The following is an 11,938-nucleotide window of genomic DNA, read 5'->3' on the forward strand; positions in this document are numbered from 1 at the left end:
ATGGAAACATGGTGTAACATTGCTAAAGCAATACGATCCCTATCTGAATTTGATGTCAGTTACCATGACGTGTTCACTATGATTCCAGCATCGAACACGTCCTTCTTATTCTGGAAGGATCGGTGGTGTGGAACTCTCACATTACAGGAAAGATTCTCGCGTTTATATGAGTTAGAAAAGAAAAAGTTATGTACAATTAATGAGAGGATCAAGACTAATGGTTTCAATTGGTGCTGGAAAACTCAGCACATGGTTGCTGATGCTACTACTGACTTCATAAGTCTATGTTCGATTCTAAGCGATGTTAACACCCAACCAGTCGTGAACGGTTTTCGTTACAATTGGAACATGGATGGTAAATATACGGTATGCTCTCTTCGAAAAGTACTAGATTCAAACATTAACAATCCCCAAACAGATGTTCGAATAAACTGGTCCAATGCGGTTCCACTAAAGATCAGGTGCTTTATATGGAGAGCTCTTCTAGATAGAATTCCGGTAGCAACAAATCTAGTGATCAGGGGTATTAAGTTACAATCAGATACTTGCTCACTATGCAACACAAAAAAGGAATCTAGGGATCATCTTTTAATCAATTGCTCAATTGCGATAGAGGCACGTGTTTCGATTCTGAACTGGTGTGGAATCACTGCTACTCGGTTCAATAATGTCACCGACTTTGTTAACTTTGCGGCTAATTGGGGTAGTTGTCCAAAAAAGAAGGAAAGACTGAGTGCAATTGTTTATGGATTACTATGGTTCATATGGGTGGCAAGAAATAATATGGCGTTCAATCATATTCGTGCGACCCCTGCAAAAATTGTAGATGAGGTGATATCTCAAACACACACATGGTTCAAGTACCGAACTCAAGGCGTTAAGGCTAGGTGGATTGATTGGAGTATATCTCCTTTTTTCTAAAATCTGTTGTACTTGTACTTTCCTTCTTGTATTTTGAACATGTTTTAGCTTCTTGCTGATCATGTGGTTATATTTTAATCTATTTGCCGTTTCCAAAAAAAAGATAGTCATAAGAGTTGTTTTTGTTTTATTGGTTTATTCTCTTTCTTTGTATGTCAAGAAACCTTCTTATTCTCTCAACCTCACCCTTTATATTTATTCATCTATAAGATATCTAAGTTTTCTAATTTAAACTCATTTCATCACTTGTTATCTCTAATCAAAAACCAACAAAAAAATTTGTTTTTCATTATATTTTTTTATATCTCATACAGGGTTTCACAAAATCCGTAAAAAATTGATTTTTTTTGGAATAATTCAAGTGTGTTATTCTAATTGTTTTCTATTTTGACATTGTTAAATTGAGTTTAGCAGGCACAAATAGAAATTAACCATCATTGCAGACAGACAATAAGTCAACTACTATAAAATAACTTAAATAACACTAATTTTTATTGTTCATGATGTGAAATAGTGTTTCAAGAATAAAATCCATATTAAATCGAGGTTTAAAACTACAAACTATAAAATAAGCAAAAGTTTAATGTTAGTTATTTATATTGAGTCAAGTAGAAAAAATAAGTTTGACTTTTATGCCCTTCCAACTACAGTAGAATCATAAGGATTGTAAACATGATGTGGCTGATAAACATTAAAAAAACCGAGCAACAAAATTATATGCAGATTTAATTGCACACACAGACATATACATAATTATATAAAATAAAATTATACGCAATACATCTATCAGTTAGAAATAAAAAAAATGTATGAATTTTCTGCCCTTCTGATTGCAACTTAGCATTTTGTATTACATACATTGGTTTTTAGAAATAGCAACCTGTAACAAAAATACAACAACAATAAAGAACCAAATGTCGGTCCAACAATGTAAATACAGAAATACATTTACTGTCAAAACATTCAAACTTTCGTTTTTTCATGAAAATATAATGATATTTTAGAAAAAGATCTCTTTTGTAGAAAAAAAATTTAAAAAAATGGGGAAGTATAAGTAGATGGTATTTTGCAGGGATATGATTATCTTTTAGACTTCAATTATGATTTTTGCCCTTACAGTGGGTGACTATAATCCTTTGGCGAAGTTGTTTTCAAACATATTGGATTATAATCCACTATTAAGAGTAAAACACGATAACAGGTAAAATAAATGGGAAAAACTGATAACACTTGGTTGCTATTCCTCGAAATGGTTAACATTTTAATAAAAAGAATGAATTTTTGACCTCTAAAATCGTATTGAAATAGGAATGAAAACTGGGCTGAAATCGATTAAGACTGTGAATGAAAAAAAAAATTATAAAGGTAAAGAACAATGTAGTCTTACTAACTTGATGATGAATTTTGGACATCTTAAATTGTATTGAAACAGGAATGTAATTGAAACATGAACGTAAACCGGTAAATGTGTATATGTATACAAATATTTAAATTAGAAAGAGTAAACGGTAACGTAATTGATTGTCTGATTTATTGGGATTAATATTCCATATTCCATAGATAGATAGAGATAGAGTTAACAAATATTATCTTCCATATTTTTTTTGCAAATATGTACGGTATAATTGAAATTTGAATTTGAAATTTGGTGATTTACTGATTCACAGTATTTCATTTCCTGATTTACAACATGCTTTTCGATTATAAGGGCAAAATGGGAACTTCAGTTACAAGTTTTGACCAGGAACAATGAAAAGGAATACGTTATTGGAATGACACGTGGCGAGTTTAGTATTGTTTTATTAGAAGAGAATATTAAGTATTAAGTATAATTATTAAGTCACCCTTTTTGGTCACGAGACTCCACATCCTTATTTGGACCGGGCTTTAGATAAACAAGTTTTCTCGTAGTATTTAGGACCGGGCCTTGGCCCTTGTGCAACAATTTAGGATAGTCATATCTTAATTGTTATTTTACTATGACCTTTTTTTTCTTATTCCTTTGATTAGCCAAAACCCAAAAAAGAAGCAATTTTGATCCAAAATATTATTGTTTACGAAAGGATTGACATCTACTGATAAAATTTAAGAAATATGTATTGTTCATCTTAGTTTTTTTTTTCGGTATAGAGAAAGATTAAAATCGAATAAGCCTTTTTGATAAATATTTAACATATTTAAACATTACATGCTCCACCTCTATGAGAACCGAAACTCCAATTTTTGTTCTCTAAATAGATTATACCTTATAACCACTCAAGTAAGAGAAAATATGCTAGAATGACTTATTTTTCATTCGTTTTTAATTTTTATTTTATTTATTTATTTTTATAAAAAGCCCATTATAAAACAGTTTTACGTGAATGTCGTTTGAGTTTTTATAATAATATTGTATAGACTTATGTGATTAGTTTTTATGGTTGCTAAAACAAGCTCTTTGAGGACACTTATCAAAATATTTGTGCTTTGGTCCTTATGGTTTTATTTGCTTTAGTGATCATTTTTCCATAAATAATGACTTTTGTACCCTTGAACTTAACTTGGTTTTTTTTTTTAAATTTAAAATAAATAAATAAACGGTAACATCCCATTTAAAATAGAATAACTAAATAATAAATCCGGAATCCCGAGAAGTGATTATTATTATTATTTTATATATTTATAGCCCAAAACCAAATAATAATTAGTTGGGAGTTGGTTTCGGGAAGCCAAATGACAAGAATTGAATCTCCACGGGATAAAGTGTAATTTTGGGGCTTGATTTGTAAGGAACTTCATAAGTCAAGGGGTGTTTGGTATTATTTGGACTTATTATGAAAGGATTCTTGGAGGCAGGGGCTAAATGGTAAGTTTTGGATTTAAATTGAGAAAGATTATGAAGTGAGGGGCTGAATGGTAAATATGGGAGTTGTTTTGAAAAAGATTTGATGGGGAGGGGTCAGAATTGGATAAAAGAGCAAAAGTTGAAAAGGAAGCGAGACTTGAACTCGGTGACATTTTCTTCCCATTTAAAACCCATCCATGCTAAAAACCCTAAACCTAGACGATGCATCAGCCGTCGTATGTTCATTAGCCGCCACCACCCTTCGTTTCTTACTATTGCCGACGAAGCTGCTGCCATGTTGATGAAGATAGAGCTGCCGACGGAACTTGAGCAGGTGCCCTTTGTCGCCGCTGTTGCACTCAAGTTGTCGCTGTCTTGCCTTGAAGCGCAACCCCTAGCCGTCGGACGATGCGAGGAATCGGATGAACCGCTTGGAGCTCTTAATATTGGCGTTGAGGGCCACCGGGAACCGAAGTGAGGCTTCCGCTACCTTCGTTGCTAGGATGACCGTATTCCAGCCGTCACCACCACCTTATTCCACTGCTGCATCACCACCGCCACTGTACCCAACTGTTGAAGACGAAGTCGCCGCCAATGTCGGCGACTAGCTTGATGATTGTTCGCTATGGACTCCAACGCCTGCCCTCACCTCCTTCCAACCCGTAGATGATGCCATCGTGTTGTTGCCACCAAGCTCAGCCACTGCCACCACCGTGAACTACTAGGTGGGTGGTGGTGTAACTGTTATGGGGTTTGTGTGTGTACATTCGGGTGTGGTCCAGTCAAGGTCGTGTTATGGCCTTGGTTTGGCCGGAAACCAAGGAAGGCCACCTTGGCTGCCAACCATGGTGGTAAGTGCCGCATTTACTGCTCTGCCACCACCATCCGTCGCGTGGTGGCGACTGTGTGCGTGTTTTGCTATGGTGTGTGTGAGTGTGTGTTAGTGTGTGCGTGCTATTTTGGTTTTCAACATTGTAATTGTAACAAAATGGAATAATGAAAAGAAAATCCGTCACTACCATCGTGAGGTGGTGGCTGCCGTCACCAGCCGCCATGTTGGGTGGTGGTGTGCTTCGTTTCCGTTTTGACCTGTTTGGGATGTTTGGACAAAGTGGGCCCAATGAAACCTTAATAGGCCCAAAGGAACCCTAATGGGCCCAATGAAGCCCAATTGACCTAAAAGCCCAACCATTTAACTTATGGGCTAGTATGTGGGTAGGAAACCCTAATTAGGACTTGGAAAACCCTAATGTCATGAAACCCTAATTTTGGGACTGATCGGGCCCGCATCGGGATTATTTATTAAACTTAAATTATTAATTAATAATCATTGGTAAACTAACCTAAAGCAATGTTGGACTTAATGGATTAAGTACTTAATGGAATAAGTCCTTAATGGGTTAAGTATGAACACTTAACCCTAATCATCATTTCATGTGAAAACCCTAATTTCATTTGGGCCTTCCTATTGGACTTTAGTGATTAGGTTATTAATGGGCCATCCAAAATAAAGCATATGGACTAGAACAATTTAATGGGTTTTAGGGCAAGGCCCATGTAAGGGGTTTGAGCCCAATTTGGAAAATTGGGCCACAGATGGGCCATAATCGGACCTTTATGATTATGGGATATTGGGCCATGGGAATACCAAGAGTTTGGACCAAAATGGGTAGTTGGGCCTTAAGGTAAGGCTCATGTGAAGGGTTGGGCCCAATTTGGAAAATTGGGCTACATGTTGGGCTTTGGCCCATTACTTGACTTTTGGGCCTTTAGATTGTGAGTTGGACCTTGGGCTTGGAACCAATTATTAATTGGGTATTGTTTGATGTTGATAGTTCCGGAAGCTGTCAACCAGTAGCTGGAGTTTTATCTGCGGGACTTCAGCAGCGTCAAGTGAGTTCTCTTCACTATATCAACAGGGTCTAAGGTACCAATGTCGGTCCTATTCAGATTTGCATCCGGGTTTATTGCATGATATGTTTATTTGATTTACATCCTGGTAGTTAGGATGGTTGCTATGTTAGAGATCGGTTAGATTGATATCCTGGTTATAGGATGGTTTCCATGATTAGTGATCTGTTAGATTTGCATGTTTAATTGTTTATATGTATGTACACATGTTTGTTGGTTTGAGGGGAAGGGTTGAGGCAGCTCCTGCTGTGTGCAGTAGGCCAAGACACCCTGGGCGGACCGGGTAGACTGCAGGCCTGGGTCGGGAAAATCTAGTTAGGCCGAAGGCCTAACGAGCGGTCCGGATAGGCTGAAGGCCCCAAGGAGGGCGGTCCAAACGTGTTGAGGGCTCGGAGAGCGGTCCAGATAGATTGAGGATCGGGATTCGGTCCAGTCAGACTGATGGCTCATTATGCATGCTGTTTTGTATCTGTGTTTGCTTATATGTTTATATGATATGGTTATATCTTTATGGTGTTGGTATATTGGGGGTAACTCACTAAGCCTTCGAGCTTCCATTTATTGATTATTGTTTCAGGGGATACTCTGATGATTAAACTATTTTGGAAACAAACTGTAATAACTTAATGGTTTTGAATGTTCTAAAAAGTTATAAATTTGCTTGAATTTTATGCATGTTACATAAACACCAACCCTCTCCCCTTTCATCTATACGAGAGCATTAAGGAGATATGAGGAGACCCTTTCATCACCAACTCCATGCCTCTACTGTAACATCCCAAAACCCATGCTAAATTTTTCATTTTTAAATTAATAAAAACATAAACTTTTACAAAATTACATTCAGAGCAACCATTTTCACATAAACCATTATTTAGAAGTCAAAGTTATAATGAAGACAATGTGGAATCTCGAATCATAAAAATGTTGATGTGTGTGTATAGTCCTGCCTTCGCAATCCGATAAATTCCTGCCAAATAGTTAATCCACAACTATAAGCACAAAGCATAGCGAGTTCCCCAAAATATCACATACAACACAATATAATAAACAACTATGGGTTATCAGCAACCGTGGAGACTATCAATGGTCCCAATGGGCCAACAACATGCCCTATGGATTAACAGCACACCTCACGGGTTATCAGCAACCTTGGGGACTATCAGCAGTCCCATGGACTCACATTAGTCCAAAAGTTATCAGCAACTTAGTTCATATATATATATATATATATATATATATATATATATCAACAATTGACAAATAGGACTCAGGTGGTCAACATGCATATACTACTACACACACAAGTATAGTGAGAAGACTCACCTTGCAGGTAGCAGCTAAACACCACAACTCTCACCCAACGAAGACTGGTCCTATAAGACACCTAACAACATTAGATAGTACGCTATCAGTCTACACTCCAAAACCCTTAGTTTGACAAAAATTTAACCCATGCCGAAAGTTAACGGTCAAAGTCAAAGTCGACAACCACTATACCAAAAAGCGATTCTCACATCGTGACCAGCCTGTGGTCACATGGTGGCCAACAAATTCATCCCCACTCCAAAACTCCGGATTCGAAAACTCAGTCACGACCCAAAAACCATCGCCACATCGTGAGGACCATGCCCTCACGTCGTAACCAAGCTAGTCCAAAATAATCAAGATAAATCTCATTTTTACGTCGTGACCACTATATGATCACATTGTGACTACTTCAAATTTGTAACGCCCGTTTCTCAGGTACATTTCTTTATGTTTTTAAGCTTATATTTTGAGAACTTTGGCTTTATACGGGGCGTAGATAGCTAGTTACGCATGTTGTAACTCATTAAATGGACACATGGATTTTATGCCCTATGCGGGGCGTAACCCAATTTACGCACGGCATAATCGTACAGCGTGCAAACCCTAATCGCGGGGTCTTAAACCCTATTTAAGGACATTAATGTAACATCCAGAAATCAGGTATAACTATTTAATCCCTCTTCTTTTCCAAGTTGTCAAAACTAGCTCATGGAAGGAAATTGTAGCAAATAGGTATGATGGGCGTACTGAAGAGTACGTTGCGCGTACTCATGAGCGTGCTCCTGATGCGGATACTACCTAGTACGCTGGGCGTACTGGGCTCAGACATGAAACCCTAAATGGGGAATGAGCACTATAAAAGGAACATTATGGCCTCCATCCCAACCACCATTTTCAGAGAGTGAAACCCTAACCAACCCTCGTTTTAGAGATTGTGTGTGTGTGTGTGTTTGAGCTTGATAAAGTGGTCTTGTGAGATTGTGAAGAGAAGAAGGGTCATTATAGAAGCTAGAGTTGGAGTGCAAGCCTTGGATCTGAGCTTTACAGAGGTTGGAGCATCATTTGGAGGTAAAAATCTCAAAGCTTTCTCAACCTTTTTGGATTTGTGCACTATGGACCATTTTAGGGTTTTTGTCCCAAAGATGGAGACTTTATGAGTAAATGGTCTCCATAAGCCTTGATCTGCCTCATTTCAGTATAAAACGTGTTGTAGATCCATAAAAATCCAATCTTGATTGTTAATATTGAGTCATGCTTGAGAGAAGGGCTTAATGGGGAAAGGGGATAAGTTTTTGAAGTGATTGGTGACCTTTACAGCAATGCAAAGGCTTAAAGGCTTCGACTTTATGGATTAAGAGACAATAGAGTGACTAGATCTGAGATATGAGCTTGTATCTTAATCGATTCAGACCTAAAACATTAAGAGCATGAAACTAAGACTTACGCTGGCGTAAATCTCAAAACGCGCCGCGTAGGGGTTGAGATCCCCGATTCTGGATAGCCGGAGTACGCCCCGCGTACAGATTTGGTACGCCCCGCGTACTGCCCTCTGTTGACTTTCGTTGACTTTTAAGGTTTGGTCAACAATTGTACATTTGGACCATTAGAGGGGTAAAATGGTCTTTTCCCCTTCTGAGAGATTATAGGAAGGGATTAGTCTATCCTTTGAGAATCATTGTTAATTAGACGTAAATCACTTAATGTGATTAGGCGGAGGCTAGTTCGGTATTTCGAGTTTGAGACTTTCCGAGATTACCCGAGGTGAGTCTTCTCACTGTACTTACCTTGAGTGGTAAACCTTATGTGCAACCAGAGGGTCTTATGTGCATGAACTGTATAATAAGATACCCTGCTTTTTATTTGTGTTATGCATTTTGTGTATTATATTATGATGTTGAGATGAGGGACCAACGGTCCATCTGAGTTGTGGGACCGGAGGGTCCCACTGAGACACATCGACCAGAGGGTCTAATTGAGTTATAGACTCAGGTGGCTAATGTGTTGTGTGTGGTATCTTGGGGAACTCACTAAGCTTTTATGCTTACCGTGTTATGTGTTATGTGTTTCAAGTAGTTCTGAGGATCGCGACAAGGCACCGACATGATTGTACACACCGACGGGAGATTGTTTTTATGATTATGGGATTGTGTTTTATTTGTTGACATTTGATACATATGTGTTTTTGAGAATTATGAAACAAGTTTTATTGTGTTTAAAAATGAAAATTTTGGTTTGAGAATTTACGTCGTTACAAGTTGGTATCAGAGCCTTGGTTTGAGGGATTCGGATGCACCCTCAGGTTTGTTTGGACTCAAATTGAGGATTTGCGAGAGATTTTAAAAAAGAGATAAGTTTTGCAAAAAATAATGAGCAAGAGTTTAAGAGAGCCGAGCCAGAGCAGTGTGTACAATCATCCAGAGTCGAGCGGTGATTTCACAAAGTACCCTCATTTTGTGTTATGAGATATTTTACGTGATATAATGCATGCTAGAGAGTAGGCTAGGTGATTCATATATTAGGAGTAGGGTAGCCTGATTTGTGATGCCTTAGCCTAGGAATTTCTACTATTAGTGTTAGCTTGCGTATGAGTACCTAGCAGGAGCGAGCCAATGAGAGGACTACTGTGAGAGTAGCTTGTGAGGCATGGAGTACTTGTAAATTAGGATCCGAGGAGGAGGACTTGGGTTGAACACTGATGCGGTGTGGAAGGTAGTATTGGGCCCGTACTACTGGAAATACCGGATCAGTGAGCGGCACAAAGTAAGAATCCATGGGATGCTAAGGAACAAGTAGGGGCGGGTGATCGATTGTGAGTATGCTCGAGCGAGTATCTGATGATTTTTGTGTGGTGTTTCAGAGATGTCATGGTGGGTAAATGCCACAACCCTGGGAACAGTGGGAGTAGTGATGAGGAGATTTAGAGGATGATTCACGAGGATGTGGCTGCAGCTATCCGAGCAGAGATTCCAGAGACGTTTGGGTCTATCAAGACCACCTTGATTCAGACGTTTGACGAGCGATACGTTGCTATCACTGAGGCTGCTGCTGCCGTGGCCACTGCAGCTGTCGCCGCTGCTAGGCCATAGGGAGGTGACTCGTTGCTGTTCTGAGAGTTCAGAAACACGAAGCCACCAGAGTTTGGTGGGACGCAGGATCCGATTGCTGCTATGAGTTGGATCTCTGATATCGAGGGGTGTTTTTATACGTGTTCTTGTCCCGATCATTTGAGAGTTTGGTTTACACTGAACCAGCTTCGCTTGGGTGCGAAGGACTGGTGGAAGTTTGCGACAGCTGGCTTCACCACTGTAGATCATGTTGCAGTGACATGGGAGAGGTTTGTTCAGATGTTTCGAGATGAGTATGTTCCTCCGGTAGAGAGGGAACATTTGGCACAGGAGTTTCCGTCTCTCAGGCAGAAGACAAAGTCAGTAACTAAGATCTCGAGGAGGTTCCATGAGAGGGCAATGTTTTGCCTTGAACACGTGTCCACAGAACAGGCACGTGTGAGTTGATATTTGAGCACACTGAGGAGGGATATATGAGAGTTTGTGGCGAACTCATCGTACCGGACATTGGCCGAGCTTTAGGCTAATGCCAGAAGGAGGGAGATTGCGTCTTGGTTCTCCAAGATAGACTTGAGATCTGGATATCATCAGATGAGGGTGCGTGATGAGGATATTCAGAAGACGACATTTAGGACTCGTTATGGGCATTACGAGTTCATGGTGATGCCTTTTTGTCTCACCAATGCACCAGCAGCGTTCATGGATCTCATAAACCGAGTATGCAGGCCAATGTTGGATCAATCGGTGATTGTGTTCATCGAAGATATTCTAGTGTATTCGAGATCCAGAGAGCAACATGAGGAGCATCTGAGGGAGATTCTAGGAGTATTGAGATCGGAGAGGCTCTATGCCAAATTCTCCAAGTGTGATTTCTGGTTACGAGAGGTCCAGTTCTTAGGAAATCTCGTTAATCAGAATGGGATATTGGTCGATCCGGCCAATATTGAGGCTGTTATGAGTTGGCAGGTGCCGAGATCCGCCGCCAAGATCAGTAGTTTTCTAGGGTTGGCTGGCTATTATCGGAGATTTATCATGGATTTCTCCAAGATTGCCGTTCCCCTCACCAATTTGACCCGGAAGGGCGTGATTTTTACTTGGGTCCAGAGCAGCAGACCTCGTTTGAGACGCTTCGCCAGAGATTATGCAAAGCCCCGGTGTTAGCCCTTCTTAAGGGAATGGAGGATTTTGTGGTGTACTGTGACGTGTCTATATCGGGGTTGGGTGCGGTGCTTATGCAGAGAGGGTACGTGATAGCATATGCATCAAGACAGCTGAAGCCTCATGAGACGAGGTATCCCACCCACGATTTGGAGTTGGGGGAGTAGTGTTCGCCCTCAAGATATGGCGCCATTATTTGTATGGGGTTCCGTGTACTATATACACGGACCACAAGAATTTGAAGTATCTGATGGATCAGCCCAACCTGAACATGCGCCAAAGGAAATGGTTGGATGTGGTAAAGGATTATGACTGTGAGATCCTGTACCACTTTGGTAAGGCTAACGTGGTAGCCCATGCTCTAAGTCGCAAGGCGGAGAGTGCCCTAATTCAAGATATATGCATGAGGATGACGGTGATGACTCCGGTATTGGATACCATCCGAGAGGCCCAGGCAAAGTCTGTGAGACCGGAGAACCGCAATAGAGAGCAGGTGATTAGGCAAGTTTCTGAGTTTGTTGCTGATAGCCAAGGGCTTATGACCTTTCATGGTCGGATTTGGGTGTCGTTTATGTGCAGGGCACGTAGCATATTGATGGAGGAGGAGCACAGATCGAGATTCTCGATCCATCCCGGGGCCACTAAGATGTATTTAGACCTGAAGAGAGATTACTGGTGGCCCTGTATGAAGAGGGATGGTGTGTGGGTAGTAGAGAGGTGCTTGACCTGTCGTCGGGTTAACGCTGAG

At 40.1% G+C, this 11,938-nt stretch overlaps 1 protein-coding gene across 1 annotated transcript; it reads left to right on the forward strand.

Moving 5' to 3' along the window:
• Positions 1-1,262, forward strand: LOC145064417 (uncharacterized). The gene is made up of 2 exons (XM_079011875.1): positions 1-831; positions 1,236-1,262. Exons 1-2 carry the CDS (start codon positions 1-3, stop codon positions 1,260-1,262), a joined length of 858 nt encoding a protein of 285 aa, XP_078868001.1.
• Positions 1,263-11,938: the final 10,676 nt, after the last annotated feature.

The sequence above is a fragment of the Lactuca serriola genome, chromosome 7 (assembly GCF_051521515.1).
Source record: "Lactuca serriola cultivar US96UC23 chromosome 7, Lser_US96UC23_V15, whole genome shotgun sequence".
In the NCBI taxonomy this organism is placed as follows: Eukaryota; Viridiplantae; Streptophyta; class Magnoliopsida; order Asterales; family Asteraceae; genus Lactuca; species Lactuca serriola.

What these genes read in the sequence shown, in the direction of transcription:
- LOC145064417 (XM_079011875.1), top strand. Translation starts at nt 1, where the DNA reads ATGGAAACATGGTGTAACATTGCTAAAGCAATACGATCCCTATCTGAA. An exon ending in CTGCAAAAATTGTAGATGAG is followed by an intron (nt 832 to 1,235) that starts GTGATATCTCAA and finishes TATCTCATACAG; the next exon opens with GGTTTCACAAAATCCGTAAA.